This window comes from Mesocricetus auratus, unplaced genomic scaffold, assembly GCF_017639785.1.
Source record: "Mesocricetus auratus isolate SY011 unplaced genomic scaffold, BCM_Maur_2.0 Super-Scaffold_100018, whole genome shotgun sequence".
Lineage (NCBI taxonomy): Eukaryota > Metazoa > Chordata > Mammalia > Rodentia > Cricetidae > Mesocricetus > Mesocricetus auratus.
This window is the reverse complement of record NW_024429199.1, coordinates 42,030,709-42,054,758: the sequence shown is the minus strand read 5'-3', so window position 1 is coordinate 42,054,758 and position 24,050 is coordinate 42,030,709. Positions and strand designations below refer to the sequence as shown.

The 24,050-nt window shown below is 47.4% G+C and overlaps 1 protein-coding gene across 1 annotated transcript in view; it reads right to left on the bottom strand.

Moving 5' to 3' along the window:
- Arid1b (AT-rich interaction domain 1B) overlaps positions 1-23,672 on the bottom strand; it is a 283,138-nt gene extending 259,466 nt beyond the window's left edge. Inside the window, 1 exon segment of the mRNA XM_040728432.1 lies at positions 22,142-23,672. Coding sequence (XP_040584366.1) covers positions 22,142-23,608 — 1,467 coding nt within the window. The 5' untranslated portion in view covers positions 23,609-23,672.
- Between the last annotated feature and the right edge of the window lie 378 nt (positions 23,673-24,050).

The window sequence follows — 24,050 nt, the reverse complement described above, 5'->3', positions numbered from 1 at the left end:
CCCATCCTGAAAGCAGAGGCCACCCAAGCTGGGAGTTCAAACTCACAGCCCTCTGTCTGCTCTCTTGTCACGGTACCAAAGACAAGCTAGAACTCTACCAACAGTGGCTTGAAGATGCAAAGTGCCATAGGCAACGCCCGGCAAACCTGGCATCGGGCACATGAGCACACAAGCGAGTCTTGAGTCACTATGGTTAGGCAGGGAGAACACTGAGAATAAGGCCCTGTGTACTGTGAGAGCTTAGGATCAGCTCAGACCCAGTACCATAAGAAAAAGCCTGAAATCCCAGTGCTGAGGAGGCGTCAGAGGCCCCAGGGGGCCTCAGTAGCCAGCCAATGGTTAAGCTCCAAACTCAGCAAGCAACCCTGTTTCAAAAAATAAGGTTGAGCGAGATAAAGATACCTCTGCCCTTCACACAGGGGCACCACACCACCAACGCCACCCCCCACAAAACACATAAAAAGAGGCTTGGTGTTTGTTCTGATTTTGTTTTGTTGCTATTATTTTTCTGCTCTTGTTTTTTCCGGGCCAAATCAATTCTCTGGGTAATAAATTTTCTCAGCGGTTCCTACAGCCTGTAGAACACGCTATCATCCTTTCCTGATGCACAGAACTCTTTGTGATGTGCCTGTCAACCAGTTAAAACTGAGCAGTGTTCCTTAGAAATTTTCTGGTGTCACAGGGAACTCCCATGTCTGCGACTCTTCTGGATGTGATTCAACACTTGGTGTCAGTGACTGAGTTCTCAAACAGTAACGTGAAGTAAGTATTGCTCAGCCCTGTCACACACACACACACACACACACACACACACACGCGCGCGCGCGCGCTTCTATTACACAGCCACATGATGAAGGTAGCATCATACTGGCTTCTTTGTTGAAAAGCTTAGTAAGTTCTGGGCAACAGTGGCACATACGGTCAGGAGGATCTCTGCAAGTATTAAGCCAGCCTGGTTTACATAGCAAGTGCCAGGACAGTCAAGGCTACATAGAGAGACCCTGTCTCAAAAAAATAAAACAAAAAACAAACAAATCAAAAAACCTTAATAAGCCGAGTGTTGGTGGCGCACGCCTTTAATCCCAGCACTTGGGAGGCAGAGACAGGCAGATCTCTGTGAGTTCGAGGCCAGCCTGCTCTCTACAGAGTGAGTTCCAGGACAGGCTCTAAAGCTACAGAGAAACCCTGTGTGTGTGTGGGGGGGGGGGGCTTAATAAATGTACAAGACCATGCCAGAAAAATGTGCTCGTCTCTGTACACTACAACCAGTCTAACATGCAGGAAGCACAGTGGCCTAGAGGGTACGAAATCAGTTCCCTACATACTTTGCAAACACCTACCCATACAGTGCTAAGTTAACAGTGGGGGGGGCATAAGAAAGTGTTAGTGCTGTCAGGAATAGAAGCTGATGGAGGTACAGTCTGTAATCCCAGCACTCGGGAGGCAGAGGTAGGTGGATCTCTGTGAGTTTGAGGCCAGCCTGGTCTGCAAAGCAAGTTCCAGGACAGCCAGGTATGTTACACAGAGAAACCATTTCTCAAAAAGCAAACAACAACAAAAAATTAAAAAGATGCGAAAGGCAAAAGTACTTTTGGCTCCATGTGGCAGGCTGGCGTTTGCTGTCTTCCATCCTTGTAGTTATACAAAGCTGCATTAAGTGTGGTTATAGATGTTATAATGTTATAGATGTTCATATACACAAATATACACTTATAAGCACATATGTTCATATGTATTCATGTATTCCTTTGTTTATAAGATGCTACAAATGTTTAGAAATATAAAAATAAGCTGTAACTTATTTTTAGCCACAGAAAAACAAGGCCAATACATGTTTCCTTTCTGAAAGGCCTCTCCCCTTATTCCTCAGGGAAAAGCTATTTCAGCCGTCCTACACGAATGCTTGAAATTAAAACCTCCAGTGGGCTAGGAGATCTATAAACTTCTATTTGCTGTATGATAAGAAATTCTAGCAGCGAAACCTAGATAGAAGCCTCAAAATGAAAAGCAAGGAATACCAAAAATATGAAGTATCCTCAATTAAAACTGTAGGGATTCTCAAATTAACGTTTGCTATGTCTGTCGGGCAGTGGTGGCCCATGTCTTTAACCCAGCACTCGGGACAGAGGCAGGCGGATCTCTGTGAGTTCGATGCCAGCCTGGTCTACTGAGCAAGTTCCAAGACAGGCGCCAAAACAATACAGAGAAACCCTGTCTCAGGAAAAAAAAAAAAAAAAAGCTATGTTTAAAAGTTGGTTTTGCTTGTTTTGGTTTCTTTTTTTAGTTGGGGCTAATGAGATGGCTCAGCAGTTAAGAGCTCTGGCTGCTCTTATAGAGGACCCAGCACTCACATGGTGGCTCACAGCCATCTATAACTCCAGATCCAGGGGATCCAATGCCCTCTTCTGGCCTCCACAGACACCAGGCACACTTGTGGTACACAGACATATATGCAGGCAAAACAGCTATATAAATTAAATAAAAACTGTTTAATTTTTTTAAAAGATTTTTTTTAAGATCCACATCTTGAACTGGATGTGTACAGGGAGGTTGCGACAACTAGAACGAAAGTTCAAAGCCACTTGGGCCATGGGAATTGTAGGCTAATCTGGGATACATGGTGAGAGCCAAGTATAAGAAAATACCCAGGACTTAAACACTTCATTGTTTCTCAAGTTCAAGCATTATTATCCAAAGGACCAAGTATGTCCTAACAAAAAGAGTGTCATACCAAGGACAGCCTCCACACCAAATAATAGAGGAGAATTTGGGCACAACAACACCCATCCTTTACATACAACCAAGTTTTCAGACACGAAAAACTGTATTTTGCTTCATCCAATGATGATACAAAGTTAAATGTTTGCAAATGGGACATTTCTTCCTTCCAGTCTTATAACGATAATCGAGGTACACTCCTACACAGTCAGTAGCTCCCAATACTTCCTAACTATCCATCCCCGCAACTCTGCAACCTAACACCCTCAGAAGAGCTGTGATCTCTCCGGAGTCCAGCAGCAGACAGGCTGTGGAAGCAGTGGGCAGGAAGGGGAAGAAGGCACAGCTCACACATCCTCTGCTCCGCTCACACCCTGGCCAGCACAGTGCCGGCCAGTTAAACACGCACCACATTAATGCAGGCAGGCTCTGACAATTCATCTCATGCATCATTTGATGTGAGGAGTGAAAGCGTTTTAGTCAACCTTAAGGGCGAAATTCCAATGTTGTTTTCTAAATGTATAAACTATCCCAACCAGGGATTAAAGTTCAAACTGTGACAAGGACAGAAATGAAGTCTGTCATTGTAGTGTTACAGGAAGAAAATGCTAACCAGGCTCGTGTGGACTTGCAAAAGCGACCAAAGCCTTCCTGTGAGGGAAGTGAGAGCCGGTGAGGAGGTATGGTCTGCAAGCAGGGGGCTCCGGATCAGCATGCTAAGGCCAGCCGGGTCAACACTGGAGACCTGGCCTCAAGACAGACACAGACAGCCAGATGGACGGACTGACAGACGGACAAAGGATAAGGAAAGAAAAGTGAGTTCATTCTGGACATGGTCACGCACCTTTAATCCCAGCACTCAAGAGACAAAGGCAGAGGCAAGTGAATCTCTGTGAGTTCGAGCCAGCCTGATCTACAAAGTGAGTGCAGGACAGCCAGGGCTACACAGAGAAACCCTGTGATGGGAAAACAAACAAACAAACAAAAGTAAGCCCAGTGCAAGCACCTATTCTATCACCATTCACAACAAGCACCACAGAGACTTCCAATAGCAAGAATCCGTTTGCAATAATGCTGTCCTTACTCAATGATTTTCAAACGAGAGAATTCTATGCGTAATGCTATGTCAAAAATAGCTTCAAGCCAGGCACAGTGTACATGCCTGTAATTCCAGCACTCAGGAGGCAGGGGCAGGAGAATAACCACAATTTCAAAGCCAGCATGGTTTACACAGAGAGTTCTGCCAAAGCTACCTGCTGAGGCCCCCATCTCAAAGAAGAGAAAAAAAATCAGGGAGTTGGGGACTTTAAAAGTCATTCCACATCCTATCCTAGTGATGCCCAATCAGACTAAAGGAACTGACTTTCTGTACTTGGAAGCAGTGAACAGCACTAAAATGTCTAAATCTCCTGACCTAGACTACTGTGTCCCAGGACTTTCTGTAATCATCGGGGTGTTCTAGATCTGCGCTGTATTTCAACTACACACATCCATGTAGCCACTGTGTCTTGAGAACTAAGTTTTTGCTTTAAACACACACAATGGACTAGTGACCATCTAGCAGAGTTCTAGAATGTACTTCCACACTGAAATTTTTTTTAAGAAAAAGATTCTTCAGTCACATTAATGTCCTAATTCTGAGTGTCCCCCACCACCACCCTTCTGGGGGATGGGTCTGGCACAGGATCTCCCTATGTCGTCCCAGCTGTCCTCAAACACACAGAGATCCTCTTGCCTCTGCTGGGAGCTCTGCATTTTCTCCTTGCAAAGAAATGGCAATGCAGTCTCAAAAGGAAGGGACAACACCCTCCCTGGCTCAGCTAGCTTCCTAGCTGGTAAGCCCAGGAACAGCATGTGTAGGGGGAGGGTCTCAGGAGGCAGGGCCTCTCTCTGGGTATTATCTCCAGGACCTCTTCACCTGCTGCCTGGGAAGGTCCCCACTCCAGCTTCCTGAATGAGTGTTTTGTCTCTAACCAAATGATGTCCTCTGTTGGAAAGGGGGCGCTTCCTCCAGCCTCCCTTTCCATTGTCTTCAGCAGCTACCAAATGCTGTCAAGCAAGCAAACAAAAAGTCCTCATATGCCAACAGCTTCCAAAAGCTAAACTCACTGGTTGGAACGCCACCCACGTCCTCAGCTGTGTGCGTACTCACTCTGAAACGGGGTACAGACAGCACAGGTCCCAACATCAAAACACGAAAGTAGAATCCCTCAGTAGGGGCTGACACCTACTCGCTATTCAGCCAGTTACCTTCTGTCATTAATTACTAATGACTTTGGAGTGCAATGGCAAACAACCAGTTTGTCTTTGGGGCTCCAGGTAGTGTGCAAGAACCTGTAATGTAGGCGAGGGGCACAGTGTGTTGTAACTTTAAAGTGACTTCATTACAAATACACGAGAGACATACACTCCCTTTCATTGACTTAGGATTCACGAATCACCTATGCAGACAGAAGCCCTATGTGACATCCGCAAACACAAATGGTTTCACAGACGATGATAAAATATACAGTGACATCTTTTACTCCTGCTGGCCAAGGCCTTGACCCCCAAGTCACTGTCACAAACAAAGACCCTGCCTTAAGGAGTGTCCCTAGGCACTTGGGGTAGTTCCCACAGTCTACTTCAAGGCAACACCCCAGCTGGCAGAGTTGAAGAGCACACTGGTAGCTCAATAGAGTATGGAAGTTTTTCAGAAATGTTTGTAAATAATCTCTGTATAAACATGCCCCCGTGACTTATATTTGCTGAAATCTATAAAGTGGGAACAGCAAACAAAACCTGCCTCCTAGGAGTGCTGCCAAGATTAAATACGAACTCGGATCACAAGCACGCACAGTTTCTAGGGGCACACAGAAACAGGCCCCATGCCTGCGGAACAGCTCCGATGCTCAGATGGTCACACACTGCAGAGAGCTGAGCTGGGTCCTGTTCACCCTCCTCTTCCCTACTCTTCCACCCTGGCTGGCCTTCCCAGCGCTCGCTCTCCCACTCACCTGGACGCCAACAGCCACAGTAGCCTCTGCACTCAGGGACTCCACAGAGCTCCTCACACTGTGCCTGTCTCTCTTCCAGAAGCTTCCTTCCACTCCCAAGCTGCGGGACCCTTCCAATTCCAGCCTCCTTCCCCTGGATCTGATGCTTCCTCATAGTCCTCCATGCCTTTCAGCTCAGGTCCTTTCTGTTTGTTTATTTGCTTGGTCTTGTTTTATTTTAGTTTGAGGTCAGGGATCTCACTATGCAGCCTTGGTTGTCCTGAAACTTTCTGTGTAGACCAGGCTGGCCTTGAACTCACAAACATGCGTCACCCTCTACCTCCCAGGTGCTGGGATTAAAGGCATGCATCACCACATGCGACTAGGGTCTCCATTTTTAAAGAACACAGACGCATGCCCAGACGGGCTCATCACCTGCTGGGTCCTGTTTTCTTGCAACAAACTTGAGCATCTCCACTGTACTGTCCAGAATACATCTGGAGCCCAGAGTTCCCAAAACAGACGGGAATGAAACGCACACAAAGACACACCAACAAGAACACCTTCCAAAGCTGCAGGACCCACTGCATGTCTCCATCTTCCACCTGTGGGCCAGATGGGAAAGGGTCTAACACCCTCCTCCTCCCCCTCCCTTCCCTCTGCATCCTCTCCTCCTCCCTCCTCCCTCCAGCCTCTAGGAGGCAGAGGGAGGGCACCAGGCTGCATGTGCCTCTTCAGCTGTTAATGGTGAAAATGCCCCATTTGAAAACAGTCCAGGTCAGAGGGGGACACGCCGAATATGTGTGGCAGTTCTTTCGAGTCTGTGGCACAGGCATGAGTAACCCCATTAGTACATCGAGGATTTTTTTATCCACTTTTTTTTTATCACTTATTCTTCGGTATGAGAACCAAACTTTGTAGTTATCGGTATCTCATTACTTTAGACTGTCTTATATTTCACAATGTTCCCTATTGCACATATTAAAACTCATACCAAACGTGAGTTCTGAGTTGCAAGTAAACATTGTTTTCTGTACCTGTCTCTGAGTCTTTTGACCACAGGTTAAACAAGGTTCAATTCTTTTGAATTCCCTACACACATGCCATACCATACAGCTATCTCTGGGATTACTATAAATAGACATTAACCATATTCTTAGGAATATAATCGTATGAACAATAAAACAAAGTGAAGTCTGGAGCCAGGACAGCATTAGGAGAGCGTGAGCAGGGATAGAGAAAACACCAGTGGGAGGGAGAGCTCGCTCTTTCATACTCCTACAACACCTCTGCTGGAAGACTCTAAGAAGACAAACTGATCTTTACTCAAAGCGGAGATTTGCTCCCACTGAGAAATTTAAAGGAGAACTATCTAGGGCATAAAGGGAAACCATCCTCAGTCCCGTACCTTACTCACAGGGCATGAAAGGATACCTACATCCAACCCAGCATCCTGAGGCCTGGCAGCATTAAAGGCAAAGAAAGCAAGGGCTTTCCCATCTCACCGCCACTAAAAGTGGTCCTGAAGGACCACATGGCCACCACAAAGTCAGATAACCACGAATTTCGCTGCCACTCAATGTGGTCCTGAAGGACCGCATGGCCCCTGCAAAGACAGATGATCATGAATCTCACTGCCACTCAATGTGGCCCCTGCAAAGGCAGATAATCATGTCTACATCTCACAAAAGAGCCTCCCAAAGGAAGTGGCAAGGTTTCTCTTATGCTCGTTTCTCATTCTTATTCATACCCTGGTTCTCTTCTCTTTTTAGAAATGTGTGCACACATGCGTGGGGATGCATGGGACACGAGACAACCTTGTGTGTCAACTTCAGGAACACCATCCACACTCTTTTTACAGGGCCTCTCACTGGCTTGGCACTCATCAATTGGGCTGGCCTGACTGACCATCCAATCGCAGGGGTCTCCCTGTCTCTGCCTCCTCCGTGGTGCTAGGACTGCCGGTACACCACCACGACACTTGTTTCTACATGGGCTCTGGGGATCCAACCCAGTTCCTTGCGTTTGTGGGACAAGTCCTTCATCATCTTAGTCATTCCCCGGCCTGGTGACTTTTTTTTAAGCCACACAAATCCTGCTGTCAGGCTAACAACATTCACACCTTCTCAGCAGTTCATAATGAACACAATGATACTGTATTCTGTTTCTTTAAAATTCTTTTAGTCTTCCAGCTGCCCATATTCCTACTTTTACCAATCTTCTGAGAAGTCCTTTTCATATCACCAACTGCCTTGAGTCCTTTTTTCCTATTTCCGTGGATTCAGAGGTGCCGGCCTCCCACGTAACAGAGGGACCTGAGACACTGTCCAGCCAACACCCACCTCTCTACACAAATCAACTCACAAGCAGCTCCCGCATCCTGGAATCACTCCCAAATGCAGACCCCCACGTCCTGCTTGGGAAGTTCAGCCACAGCTGCACCGAAACAAACAGAGGGGAGACAATCTACACTTCTCTGTAAACATTAAGACATCTGCACAGCCCTGGTAACTCTGAGCAATGACCCAGATCATGGCATGGCCCTCCCATGACAGGCAGATGTAAATTAATGTCTGGTGACACTACCAGAATAAACCAATAGCCACCCTCTTGTAATACAGATTCTTTACTCTTTGTTCAGTCCTGACAATGGAACACATAATAAAAGGTCAATTATCACAGTGTGGTTTTACATGGATCAAGAACATTCTGCCTCTGTGAGTGAGCAGCAGAAAGGTGGGCTCCCAGGGCCCTCCACAGGAGGGGGGCCTCTGAATGTCTTCCTCCCTGGGTGGGCTGGGAAAGAACACAGTCCCTAATTCTACCCATTTGCTTGGCTTCAAAACCAGAGGAATGACGGTGCCTTCCAACTTGTACACGTGCATGCCATACACGACCTCAGCCATTCTGATATTACTGATTTTTATTACAACGCTATCTTGTATTACTCCCCGTCTTTCCATAAACCTACATTTTTTTATCTGAGAGGCCAAGAGCAAAAAGTAGCATATTTCTTCAGAGTTTTACCAATCACTCCTGACGACGACATAACCACCCTCAGCAGGACACATTTTTAAGAAACATGCAAGACTCAGCTGCTGACTCACTACCACCGTGTCATTTCTCTCTGTGCCTGGCTGGCCATTCTCCCTTCCTTCTATGCACCCTTTTCTCCTGAGAGGATCACTCTGCACGCAGCCACTCTGACCTTAATTACACAGCCGCCTTGCGACTTCATCCATCACAGAATTAGCTCCTTTCTCCTCGGATGCTAGCCGCTGCCACCCCCCACCGCCATCAATCTTGTTTTGGAGGTGTGCTTCTGTTCCTAACCCAAAACTGCACACAGAAGGAGGCCAGGCCCATGTGGGCCCAGTGACCTGGGGACCGTGACCCGTGTATCTCTGAAACTGAATGTTGTCACAATCACCTCACCCAATTTTTTTAAATTATTCCCCCCACCAGAAAGAAACAAGTTTTCCTCAGGTCAGGGAGGGGGCAGCTTTTCCTGCTCCTTAGTCTGGCGGGCTCATCAGGCACACTCCCCACAGGAGGGACCTCTTCTGGACCCCATAGGGAGAGCCAGGTATCTACACCCTGGCTCTGACCCACGTCATAAACCAGAGCACTCACGGGAAGAGTTCAGCCTGAAGCCACAGAAAGCACTTATAAATGTCAGACCGCCCAGATCACCCTCCTTCTGCCAAGAACGCACTGGAGTGCCTCTTCAGACCGGTTAATCTCACAATGAGAACTTTTCCTTCTGAACACTCCACCATGCCAACCGGATCGAGTACCTCGACTGCCACCCATGTGGAGCCCCAGCTCCTCCACACACACACACTGAAAAGGCAGAGAGAAACGCCCTTTCAAACTACTTTTATCTAATAAAAGCCCACGGCTCATTAATTGCATTCATCAATATAAAACTCTTGAGTGAGTCAGTCCACGTGGGCCAGTTGACTTCACACACGTACAGCAAACGTCTCTAATGTCCAATCTCTTATCCTTGAAAGGCTTGTCTGAATAAAATGTATGTAATCCATGATGCTCCACAGTATGGAAAACATTCTTTTTTTTTTTAAGTATTTTGTTTTCAAATATCTAGAGGAAAGAAACAATAATGCAACAATTACTACAAGGCCCAGACATGGAGGCACATGCCTGTGATCCCAGTACTCAGGAAGCAGTGGAAAGCTTGTGAGTTCTAGGCCAGCCTGGACTGTATAGTGAGAGTCTGTCTCATATAAAAAAATAATAACAAGCAAACAACGAGAGAGAGGAAGGGAGGAGAAGAAAAAGGCAGGGAAGAAAAGACTTTAACTTGGAAAGGCCACTCAACACTAATTAAAAATGCACACCCATTAAGGACTTTTCTAAGGAACACTGCTCACACATCAATGTATTTACACTTGGGCCAGCGCTCACACCACAGGACCTGGTAGAGAGTCGTGCGCACAGGCACACGCTGCCTCCCTGGGTTATCTGTCCATGCGCCACGTGAGTCCAATTTCCTTGCATTCCCTCTGCCCAGGTCAGGGAAGAATGGCTGTCAAATTCCCAGTGGAATAAAGAAAACAGCTTTCATCCTGAGGCAGCGGTTTCAATTCACAGAGCACACGGCTAATCTACATATGTGAAGGTCACAGCACTTCAGCGTGAGGTTAGGAACGGAGGCTCACGGAAGGGGCTGTCTTAAACATCTTGGCAGGACGCCCAACAAGTGAGATTGCTGAGAAGCAACAGTCAGTTTCTGGCAGCAGCCAGGGAAAAATATTTTGATCACGTGGTACTGTGCACACCACCTAGTGTATTTCACACGAAACTCTGAGAGTCCCTAAAAATCATTACATATTGGAAACAATTGCAGCTTTCAGCTTTGCTGGGTAGGCCATGCTACTATGCTTCCCTCTAAATTAAGCACCCTTCTGTGGCCTTGCTGGACACACAGATAATAAAAGTCAACACACTGACTTCCAGTTGGCTCAAATATCAACAGCTGAACACACTTCTCTGCAACCATTTTTTAATGAAACATCAAAATACTTACAAGGGCAAAAATTAGACCCAAAGTCATGTTCCTATAAGCTGTCCAAACACAGTGACCCTAGTAACATTCGTCCTCTGCTGCCCGCCTTTCTTCTCTCCCCCGTGAGGAGTCATTATCCATGGGGACTCAGAAACTTCCCAAGACAACACCCAATTCCTCCAGAATGAGAGTCAGCTCTGGTGTCTGTAAGGCTCACAGCCAGTCCCTGCAACCTCCCCACACTGTAGCCACCAGGTGAAAGGACGGAAGGAAGCCAGAGGGCCACGCACAAGTCTCCTCATGCACCGGGCAATTCCCCTTCTGCCTGGGATCTGGCACCAAGGGGCCAAGGACAGTTCTCAAAGCCAGTAAACTCCTAGCCAGTATGACTATAATTTCAACCTACTTAATAGATGGTGAAAATTAATTAGATACAAAAGATCCAATTTGGAAGTTATCTACCTACCAACATTTTCCCTCAACTCAAAATCTAGACTGTCAACAGGTCAGTTACACAATCTCTGTTTCTAATTAAGTAGTATAAGGAACATAAGAATACACCCAACAAACGATTCCATTTAATTAGTTGCCAATATTTACTTCCTCCATAATCTAAGAGCAGTTCTCTATGATAAACAATGAACACAAAGCTTAACACCTTACAAATATTCTCTGCATATCCATCTGCCTTGGCATCCTACACCAGTATCAGGCCTGATAACAATGGCCCACATTTTACAACTATTCAACAACTTAGTTTTCCTTTACTTGGCAAAGAAAGAAACATCAGGAAAAAGGTGTGAGGTGATTTATATTAGAAATAAGCTGCAAATATTAACCTATTTGTTCTGAAGGGGAAAAAAACTGATAGACTGTTAAATTAACTACCAGAAAGAGAACAAACTCATTTAGAATCTTTACTGATGAGAAAACACACGATTTTGTAACTCTATTAAAATGTCCCTTTCATTGCCAATGGTACCTACTCAAGTCTACACAAGAAGATCCACAGGATTCTTCCCCATTCCTTGAAAGGGAACTCAGAGCACAGAGACATGAAGTGACTTGCCTGAGGTCACACAGACAGCAGAGCCCATCGTGCAGCCCTCAGTGGCTTACTACTTAGTGCTCTGACCCTTGTCTCTGCTTCCATCCCCAGCAAGTCTCAGGTGATGGGCAGGGCCTTCCTGTTTCTCCACACTCTCAACCTGATGTTAGTGAAGCAGAGCTCTAACAAAAGTAGTCCCACACGATTCCCTACACGGCATGTAGAAGACCCCTTAATCAAGCAGAGTCACTGGGGGCTCTCATTTCCCCCACAGTACAAAGCACAGAGCAGGCTACATTCTTGCTGTGGTGACACATCCCGGTACAAGACTGTCCTGAGAGGTAAAGTTAAATTACCTGATAGTAAACCCTTCCTGCAGAGACACTATGAACCTTTACTGTTTGCTTTTGAGGCAGGGCCTTACTTTGTAACTCAGGTTGTCCTGGAACTCACTAGGTAGCTCAGGATGGCCTTGGACACCTAGCAATTTCTCTTCCAGCTGCTGGGGGTATGCCCAGCTGTGAATCCCACTTCTTTAGGGAGAACACATAATATGAATGACACTCAAGACAAAATCCACACTAGAATCCCTTTCTTGTCAGCACCATCACACCCAAGAACAACTTCCAAAGTTCCTAAAAGGGTGAGCGCTGACTGCTCAAGATTCTTGCAACTGATCTGAAAGTGAGCAGCGTGTATCCAGGACACGTTTACTGTAAACAAACTACCAAACAACCACCTTTCAAATATTTCCAAAATGGGCACTGTTTTCGGGTACTGTTTTGGGGTAGCACCCAATGTACTAGGTTGCACAGAAGCATCTTCATACACGATACTTAGTTCTCTGCTGCGTTCCCCTTTCTCTCCTGCAGTTAGCTCCCTCAGTTAGCTCCCCTCAGATGGTATACTTAGAGGGCTGTGATCTTACAAGGGCTACTCTAATTTCTATTTGGCAAACCCCAAGGAGTTTCTGATCATTCACCAGGGAAAATTATGGATCCTATGCTGTATTTACTCTTCTTATGAAAAGCACCAAACAGTTTCAGCACTTGTTCATTGATAGAATTAAATTTCGTCTATGAAAAGCTTTTTAAGTCTCAGCAATAAAAGCAAAAGGAACGGAGCTGGAGAGATGGCTGCGTCTTCCAGAGGGACCTGAGTTCAGGTGCCAGCACTCCCAACAGGCAACTCACAGTGCCTGCAACCCCAGCTCCAACACCTGAGTCCCACCCTCCCACATCTGCGTGCACGTGCACACACCCAGACACACAGCTACACATATTTAGCTACATAGAGAAACCCTGGCTCAAAATAAATACACACACACATACACACACATACACACACACACACATACACACATACACACATACACACACACACAAATAAATACCTGAGAAAGTATTCTCTGAGGAAAGCAGTTAGCATTCTCAGATTTGGCATTGAGTACTTTGATTATTTTAGAACATCCCTGACCCCTATATGTAGCAAATTAGAATTCTGTGAGGAAACAAACCTAAGTAACAGCTCCAGTGAGTTAACTCAGTGAGTAAGGAAAACCAAGTCCAATTACCCAGACGCTCCAAGACACCTCATTTTTAATTTTTGAAATTCTGAAAATTGGTGATCCTAAAAAGTCAATAACTTTCGCAGTTCATGTAAACAGACAGTGTAAGTGTAAGGAAGGGTTGGGTCCTGACCAGAGGAATACCAGCAGCAATGACGTGAGCTCACAAGGACCTGAAATCCCCATGGGTACACCCACGCGAAGCACAGCCCATTTCTCAGCTTCCACTCCAGCTAGGGACCCTAAGAGGAGGGACAGTGGCGGACGACTCCACAAAGAAGCAAAGGACTTTGGACTGAGGAGGCAGCCTTGTCCTCGGGCACAGCCTGAAGTGAGACAGAAGCAAGCTGCCCACGAAAGGCGGTGGGCAAAAGTAAGGGCACGGGTGAGAGAAGGCCCTCAGTGAAGGCCTTCAGGAACCTTCCAGACGGAAATCCAAATCCCTGTGGAGGCAGAGAGAATGGGTGCCCCAGCCCAACAATAAGCCACGGCCTGGACTCCCAGCCACGTGTCTCTACATCAGGACAGGGTGCTCCTCATGATTCCTAACCATCACAGGACTAAACCCAATGACTGTGCCCGGCCCTGGGGGCTGTGCCTGCTTCCTCAAAAAAACTACTTGTTTGGCAAGATTTTCCACTTGCATTTCCAAGGTCACCCATAACTCACCGGGCAAAAGTGAAATTATTATTTAAAATTACGGATGAACTGTAAAAAGAAAATGGAAGACACTCTTAATTTGGTTGGCAACATTTCAAACCTTAGACAGATGACAACTCCTAGATCAATTCTGGGACTCCCAGCCATTTCCTAATTGGGCTCTGAGGAGTGACTGAACTTCTGAGACACCACAGAGAAAGGGACGGGAGCCCCACCAAGAATTCTGGAGCCGCCCCCAGTAATCATCAGTGCCCGGCCTTCTGACAGGGTCATTTCAGGACCTGGAGCAGCGGCTGTACTATGCTCAGCCAGCATACGTTATCTAAACAGTTCCCAGAAATACCCAGCAAGCTAAGGAGAGTCCTCAGGCCCAGCAGACTGCCCCCCTCTTTCCAAAAGTCTATGTGATGAGGAAAACTGAGGAAAAAAAATCATTCTACATAATGATTCGATTTTCTGGTTTGAGTTATTATTCTCTGTAACGAAGAAACATTTTGCACCGGCACAAATCTAGTACCTGACTGGAAGAAATGGGAGTCACCAAATAACAAACATCAACGACATCACATTCACCTGCAATTATTTGTATTTCCAAAATCCACACCTCCCTTCCCCAAATCAGGCCGGCACTGTGAGGAACCACATGGCTGTCAGTCGCCCACAGTGCCAAACCCCACCACGCAGGTGTGAGAGGGCAAGCCCTGGCAGCCGCTGGCATCGCTGCACAGGAAGCAGCGGGCCAGTCCCACTCCTGCCTATGTCCACACAGCCCTGACTAAGAAGTGGGCACTCAAGAAATAGCCATCTGCCAGCCGTTGTCTGGGGCAGCCACAGCACACATGAACACCCTACGCTCATGCCTAGGATAATTGTTGTTTCCCAACACGGGATCTTAGGTAGTCTATTTCCTCCCTAGAATCTGACACCTTCTGTCCATAACTGAAGAATTGGATGCACAGCAAGTCAGCCGTGTTGCCTCCCTCCCACACGTGCCTGTTTATATTAAAGATCTAACAAACGTGATCAAAATATATAATATGGTAAAAAATAAAGTTTAAAAAAAGAAAAGGTCTAGCAAGCATCTCTTTTGGAGCAGCCTTTAAATTTTAGTGAAAAGGCCAATTGCTCTAATTTTTTAATCTAGTATCTTTTACATGCAGTAGTGCTTTCTACATGAGCCTTTGCATTTGCAGAGGATTAAGCACTGACAACATGGGAGCTGGGGTGACGGCTCAGTCTGCCCTGCAAGCATGAGGACCTGAGGTCCATGCTCATCAACACACAAAGCCAAAAGGGAAATCGCTTGCCTATCAGGTAGAAAGTTCTGCATTTCATAGCTATAACACATAAAATTACGAATATCGACACATGCCTGTAAGCCCAGCACTTGGAAAATTTAAAATCATCCAAAGCACATAAGACCCTCTCCAAAAGGAAAAAAAAATCGTCAATGCCAACCTCTGGCCCACACACAAAAGCCCAAGCCCATGGCATAGAGACAGACACCCAGACAGACAGACAGACAGACACCACCAGCAGCAACAGCACATGAGGTGCAGAGAGCATAAATCTGGATGCAAAGAGGACACAGTATCACCTGGCCTGACATTCACTCTGGTGTCTGGGGTTGAAGGCAGTAGCATGCTGCCCAAACATTTAAAACAGAAAAAAAAAAATCAATCAGTATAATTATTTCCCCTAACCCTACAAATACAAAATGAATGTGCTTTAAAAGAAGCTAAAAATGCAAAAGTGAGAAAAATGTAAAAAGAGAAGTGATCACAGCAGTCTGTTTCCACATCTGAACCTACAGAGTCTTTCAACCTGAGAAAGAAGACTACAACGTCATCAAACCCAGTAATGACACAATCACACACCTCCAGAAACACCAAATCCACAATGTCTCAAAGTTACAACAGAAATTAACAAATTAATAAAATTAAACAGGGAGACATCATTGGTACCCCAACGGAACCTGAGGGAGGCTTTACTAATAAACTATCAAGTGGCAGAACAAATGGTCACTTTAAAACACACACACACACACACACAACGGCATAATCATACCACAGTGAGAACCAGCAAGGTCAAAGCTGGACACAAAGACTGGAAATGGCAGCATCTCCGTACAGTTCACAAGGTGCAAAGTCTACAGAGCACATGGATGAGATGTGCCCTGGGACACCCAACCATGCCTACAAATGGTTAAACAGTAAATTCTACGTTAAGGATGTTTCATCGCTATATGAAGATACACATCTAAAAAAACTGTAATTTTTTTGGAAAGCTACTCTATAAAAAGAAAAGGTATATACTGTCACCCAGGATTTTCTAGATTTCATCAAATACAGCTTCCCTTCCCTACTGAATAAGGACTTAACTTTTTGTCTAGCTCTCATCCTTCTTGAAGGCCCAAGAAGAGCACCCCACAGCAATCAGTCAGCAGAAGATGCACTCACTCAGCACCCCAAAGACAGCTCTGCTTGACACATCATTCCAGATGTGCTACTATCTACCTGATTCTAGCTAACAATAGAAATGATTGTCTCCCATGTATGCACAGTCGGCCCTGGAAGTAAACATTATGTAAGAAACAAATTAATCTCATCATTAATTCCTCTGTCAAACAGTAGCCTTCTAACACACTTGGCATTGATCCATGCGGAACTACGTTTGGAAGCAACCTGCTGGGTCCTGCTTAGATTTAAGTCACTTTTAAGAAAACAGTATGCTTACAATTATTCTAAATGAATAGCAGAGTTCCTGTCCAAAGCACAAAGCCCTGGGTTCAATCCCAGGAATGCATCAAATCAACCGTGGTAGTGGCCCACATCAGTAATCCCAGCATACAAGTAAAGGCTCACAAGTTCAGGGTGTCACAGCCTCTGCTACACAACAAGTTATAGCTTAGCTGGAAGTACACAAAACTGTCTTTTTAAAAAAAACCTTCAAAAGTAAATACATTTGATGAAAACTTACTGGGGACACACCTACTACACTTCGGTAGATTTCATCCAGTGTGAATTCTAAGAAAGTACAGTAAATATATATTGAATAGTATATTCATTCAAACGTAAGCAAGCACAGGGTAAACTGAGTGGAGTCCTATACACACTCAAGTAGCAACTACATCATAACTGAATCTGAAGTTTCTAGACGTTGAATTTCTAAAAGAGAAAAGCCACTAAAGCACATCAAGGTTTCAGACCAGAGTTAATTCATTCAATCACCTAATTAAACCAAAAAAGGGTCATTAGTCTTATGCAAATAGCCTCCAAACTGGGCCTAGGTGCACTGTGTAATACTCTGCCTCTGTGATGCATGAACACCTTCCCGGTCATGCCCAGTGCTCCTCCCCCACACCACAGGAACAGGGAAGGGGTCTGGGGATTCCTCAGCCTCAGGCACGTGCACACGCGGCTTCAAGCATGCATACGTAGCAGTGTGCACATACAGCATGCACACAGACACAGTGAATGTGCATACACGACAAGCTTGTACATCCAGCAAGCCTATATACAAAGCCAGCATGCATGCATGGCTCCAAGACTGCATGCACTACAATGTGCTTAAGCAGCAAGCATGCAGCATGACTGTCCCTGGCCAAAGAGAATCGCAAAAGCCTCCCTTGGAAAGAACACTATTCAGAAAAGGCACGCACGCGCGAGCGAGCGCGCGCGCGCGCGCACACACACACACACATACAGCAGCTAACACCCCAGTTCCAAAATTGCCTAAGAAGTGGGCATGGCCCCTTAAGTAAAAACAGCACTGCTATAGTGCCATAAAATTTTCATAACATCCATTTTGAAAATGTAAATACTGCAAAAAAATTAATGGGATTCTTATTAATATTCATTTTCAGCTTCCCATAAATCTGTTGTTTTAAGTAACACACGGCAGTTTTATCAAACATAAATATCAACCTCAAATTTACAAATCTACACACAGCCCAAAATGAAAGTGGAATGAGCCCCAGAATACAGCTCGGAGCAGAGGGCTCCAGGACCAGGGCAGCGACAGCTGGACACAGCAATGGGAAAATGAAGACCGGCATGAGGCCAGCCACCAAAACCTCCTGGCCCCAGCACATCTGCACTGCTCCTGAAACAAGCCGGGAAATTTCACAGACCCCAGTCAATTTTAAGTCAACCCTCCCAGGAAAGGACAGGGTTAAATAAAGGAAGGGATTCCCCTTCTGGGTTTGCCAATGGTGACGTGAGGTTGGCATGTGTCCTACGGAATCAATGGTCCTGTTCTATCAGAAGTCATCTTTGTACACCCACCAGCCCAAATTACAAAGGACTGTGTAAAAAGAGAAACAAATCTAAAACCCAAGCAACCCCTCCCACACTGGTTTTCTTTAAATGACTGTGTCCAGTAAAATTAGCCAATCTCTCTATGGCTGGTCCCATATTTTTCAAACTAGTTCTCAAACTAGAATTAACAGCATTCTCACGGCAGAGTGAAGATGTTACTCTCCCCAACTCCAGAGAAGAAAGAGGATATTTATTCAGAGGTTAGGTGTCTTCGTGAAAGTGCCAAGCATGCTCTAGATGAGGCCCACACCCATGACACAGTCCTCACACAATACGACACTGAGGAAAACGAAATGACCAAAGCCTGGACGAAAAAATGCATTCTTAAATACAGACACACAAAACCAAAAGGGAAAGACGAAGGTTGTTTCCAATTAGAGTAGAGGTAGGGACATGCACCCAGGAACTAATCAGATTTAATATTAATTAAGTAAAACTTTAAATTAGCTGCCTTAAAAATGATTACTACTGTAAAAAGAAAAATAGTCAAAAACAAGCAATACAAACATCAAGGTGTCTAACAAAACTGATTCTGAGCTATAAATATTTTCATCTCATACAGCATAAAATAAAAACTAGACTTGTTTAAAATTCGGGGGTCTTGTGTTTGTTTCTTAAATAACAGGCTTTTTGTATGAACCATCGCTATTAAATTCACCTAACCAGATAACAGACATCCACACCTAGGCAAATATATAAATTTAGGCCATCAAGAGGTACTGATGAGATCTGAACTATTGAGTAACGTAAGATGCCATGGAGGGAGGGATGGGTCTTATGAGACACTGGATGTTAGAGCCATTTTAAAGAATAAGGAAAGATTATGGGGCTTCCTGCCTTGAAAGCCTAAAGGAGCTGCATTTTTCTAATGGTAAGTAGCACTTTTTATTATTATGTTTTACTATAGTCTATAAACTAAAGATAAAATAACACGCTCAGAATTCAAGACAAATGTGTACATCCTAAAAGTTTAGTCCCTAAGACTCCTTTTGAGACTGCTACATCTAAATTCTTATTGCAGAAAGAAAAAGGAAGAAAAAGGAATAAACTAAATCATAAAGTTTCAATATTTCAATATTTAAAACACCTCCCCCACAACAGGCAGGTTTTATTCTTAATAACAAAAAGAAAAAAGTCACCCAAAACAAACCATTTGCCTAAAATCAAAAATGAAACTAAATGTATTAAAAGCCCAAAAAAGATTTATTTTTCAATTATTTAATATGACTGTATTTTATGACCTATAGTCCAGTATATTTTAATGTTATGGACAAGTAGCTACCTAGCACAGTTATCATAACAAATACTAAATAATACTGTCCTTCCAAAAGCAAAACAAAAGGAAAAAAGAAAAATATAAAAAGAAACAGTCTTACATGTTATCGGTAAGATGGCTAAGAGAAATCTGTGAATTGAGGTCATAAGTCTGTCCTTTTTTTTCAGAGATAAAAAAAGCTATTCCCAAGGGCCACACTGAGGCCATAATGGATACACTCTCATTCCAAGAAAAAAAAATACTTACAATGATTGGTACCATTAAGAAATAATACTCTAAAAGTACCACGAACCTACATCTGCCTCGAGCTTCCTCCCTTTATAGTTTACAAGGATGAGAATTTTAATTACAACATGGGCTTATTTTCAGCAGGCTTCTCCTTCACATTTACTGTGTGGATCAAAAACAAAAACTGAAATCACAAGTTTTCCATCAAGAAAAGGGGAAATTTTTTATCAAAGTAGAACTCCATGGTCTATGTAGCTTTGGAAGCTGGAGATATCAGGTACCAATATCCAACCCAGGAGTCACTCAATTACTTGTTAAATTAAGGCCTTTCCCTGACAAGTCTATCCTCAAATACACAGCTATTATTAAAATACAACCTCCCTAAAATAATGAACTAAATAAAAAGAACCATTGCTATTCCTTCCTAGCAGATTAAAAAAAAAATCACAAAACTTCACAACATTAAGACATGCACAGGGGAAAAATTATCTAGAAGAAACAGTACCCAGCACAACTTGCCTATAATATGCTTGCTCTAATTCATAAGCAGTTCTAATAAGGCTCACATTACTTAGCCTAACAAAACAATCAAGTGCAGGAAAACAACATTTGGGGGGCGTTTCTACATGCTACTAGCCAAAAGAAGGGGTTTTTAGAATTTCACAGAGATATTCATTGTCTCTTTTAGTCGATTGTTCTCTACAAAAATTAGTTTCATTTCATAGACTTCAAAATATACCAATTCTAAGTAACACTCCTCCACATACCCAACTTAAAATGGTCACAATTACAAGAATACAAATCACTAAAAATGCATAGCTTTATTCTGGCTTTAAGCTAATTAAGAATCACCAACTATATAGCTTTCTTCTTGAGTTTAGATAATTAAATATCAGCAAGAAATATGATTGCATATGGGGATACTGAAATTCTAACGTATTAAACTGTGTGCTGATAGAATTAAAACATTCACGGCTAAATCTGTAAAAAAAAGACTTTGTTTTTTTGTTTTTTTATTTTTTTACAAAAGCTCCACAAAGCCCAAACTGGAACAATCTGTGCTTTAATTATTTCTCAATACTCCTATCTTCAGTCGACAATTAAAGTTCACGATAAATGCGATGTTCATTATTGTAAGACTGTCATCAAAGACCCGAGTTTTATAAATGCCCAATGCTGGACAACAGTGTGCTTCTCTGTATTCGATTCTCTTATTACTAACTATGATTCATAACCATTTACGCTCTAAATAGTATTCAACCTTCCATCTGCTTGGAATAGAGTTCAGATATTATTTGTGGCAGGAATTTTTGTGACTGTACTGCTCCGCACTTCTATTTACATCAGCCGTGCTAAATGCCCAATGGTGAGAGGGGAGCCAATCAGATGGCAGATTAGATGTCAACTCAGAGGCAGCTGTCTGGAGACTATTACAGCCAGTTTACCTCCACAATTCAAATTCCAAACCTTGCAAAGGAGATCAAGTCAGTCTTTTAGGCTCAGCCTACTAGCAAGAGACAGCCAGAGCGCAAGACACTTCCTAACATCGCTGTAGGACTTGGGCGACGGCAAAACCAAGAAAATCCACATAAATGCGACCCAGAAAGATCCATTCTCACTGGCCTACTGCCTTTCCTAGGTTTGCTGAATAAAAAGGAAAGTCTAGCCCATGATCAAAATAAGTTCCATCGATCCGGAATCTATTCCTTCAACATCGCCTCCCGGTTGAAGGTGACTCCTTCCAAGCAGCCCTAAGCCCCATAATGGATCTCCCCGGCTATTCTTAGGAACGAATCGATGTTATTTTACAATATTTCGCCTCGGCGTCGTTGTAAATCTGGGTCTTATTCCTGCTGGTAAACATCCAAACTCCAACAGCCACGGCTGTCACAAAGCTAACCTCGTTTCCCCTTGCCTCTCAACCTCGCGAGGGAATGGGGAGCCCGGCCGGGGCCCGGAGGCGAGAGAAAGTTGCTCTCTCTCCGCACCCACTCGGGGCACACCGTGGGCGCCGGCGGAGCCAGGCCGGGCCGCGGAGCCCGCCGCCCCGAGAGCCTTCCCGGCGGGCGCGGCCTGGGGGGGGGGGAGAGACCGCGGTCCCGTCCCGGGCCTGGCGCGGCCACCACGGGCGAGGAGCAGCAGGGGAGGGCGCGGGGCGGCCCCCGGTTCCCCGACCCCGCCGGCTCCGGACTCGGCCGGGCGGCGCCGCGCCCCCGCCACCCCCGCCAGCCGCCCGGAAAAGTACCCGGCGAAGAAAGAAAGTCGGGGCTCGCGGCGCGAGGCCCGGGCGGAAGCAGGCCCGGCCGGCGCGCGGGGGTTACCTGGGATCTGCCCATGGTCGGTCCGGGGGTGCCGGGGCTCATCGCCGGGTGACTCCTTTGTTGCGCGGCCGCCCAGGCCGGGCTGGCAGCGGCGTACTGGGCGCCCAGGTCCTTGCCTAAGCCCATGCCCGCGGCCGCCTGCTGGCCACCCGCCGCCGCCCCCGCCGCTGCCGCCGCCGCCGCCTGGGACTGGGGCTGCGACGGCGGCGGCGGCGGCGGCGCGCTGGGGCTGCTGTAGTCGGGGTAGCTGCCGCCGTAGCTCCGCATCATGGGGCTGGGCGAGGTGAGCAGCTGGTTGAGGGTCGGCGTGGCCCCCGACGGGTGCTGGTTCTGGCCGGCGAAGCGCTGGAAGCCCCCCGCCGCCGCCGCCGCCGCCGCGCCGGCGGCCGCCTTGCTGAGGCTCGCGGCCCCGCCGCCCCCGGGGCCCATCATCATGCCGCCGCCGCCGCCGCCCTGCTGCCGCGGGGAGCTCAGCACCCCGTACCCCGAGGACGAGCCCCCATAGCCGCCGCCTCCTGCTGCCGCCGCCGCCGCCGCCGCGGCCGCCGCCGCCGCCGCCACAGCTCCGGCTCCTGCTGCCGCTGCCGCTGCTCCTCCTGCTCCTCCTGCTCCTCCTGCTCCTCCTCCTCCTCCTCCTCCTCCACCTCCTCCTCCGCTGCCTCCTCCTCCTCCGCCGCCGCCGCCGCCGCCGCCGCCCGCGCCGGGCCGGCTGTAGCCCGGATAATGGTTGTACTGGCTGTTGGGGTACCCTTCGTGGGAGTTCTGCAGGGGGTCCATGCTGCTGGGGGCCCCGGCGGCGGCGGCAGAGGCGGAGTGCATCATCCCCATCCCGGGGCTTTGTTGTCCGCCATGTTGATCAAAGCAAGGCCCAGCGCGGCCGCCGGGGCCGCCGCTAGCAGGGGCAGCGCTGCCATAGTAATTATTAAACTCCGAGACGGCCGCCGGGCCGCCCCCGCCGCCCCCGGGCACGGCGACCGGCGCGGGTGGCTGCTGCGCGCCCAGGCCCGGGTGCTCATAGCGGCTGCCCGCCGGCTCCCCCATCTTGGGCGGCGCGTCGTCCTCGTCGCCCGGCTTGCTCAGCAGAGGCTGGCCCTGCGGCTCGGCCTGACTGCCCGCGGCACTGTCCTTGGCGCCTCCATGTTGCGGCTGCTCCATGTCCGGGCCGGGCTGAGGCGCGCCGCCGCCGCCGCCCGCGCCGCCCAGGCTGTTGTTGGCAGTGGGATGCTGCTGCTGCGGCGGCGGCGGCTGCTGTGGATGTGGCTGCGGCTGCTGCTGCGGCTGCTGGAACTGGTTTAGCTGCTGCTGTAGTGCGTGGTGGTGGTGGAGGTGGTGGAGGTGGTGGGCATGGTGGTGGTGGTGGTGGTGGAGGTGGTGGGCATGGTGGTGGTGCTGCTGCGGATGGGGCGGTGCAGCGGGGGCCTCGCCAACGGCTTTCAGTTTGTGGTTGGGGAGCAGCCCGGTCTCCATGGTCGAGCCGGGGCCCGCCGAGGAGGAGGAGGAGGAAGAGGCCGCGACGGCAACGGCGGCGGCGGAGGAGGAGGAGGACAGCGCGGCGGCGGCGGCGCTGGCACCGGCACCCTCCTTGAGAGCCGCCTCGGAGCCGCCGCCGCTCTGCGCGCTGTTGGAGCCGGCGGCGCTCGCGCTATGGGCCATGTTCAGGTCGTGACGGGGGTGCAGGGGGTGGTGGTGCACATTATTCAGGCCGCCGTCGCCGCCCTCCAGGATGGGGCCCGGAGCCGCCGCCACCGCCAGCGCGCCGCGCGCGCCCGCCTCCAGGTCCCGGGCCCCGGGCGCCGGCCGCGGCCCCGAGGGCGCCCGCCGCTCGCCGCTGCCCGCCCGCGCCCGCGCCTCCACTGATGCCCGCGCGGCCATGATCGCCGCCGCGGCGTGGCGCGGCCGGGCGGGGTGG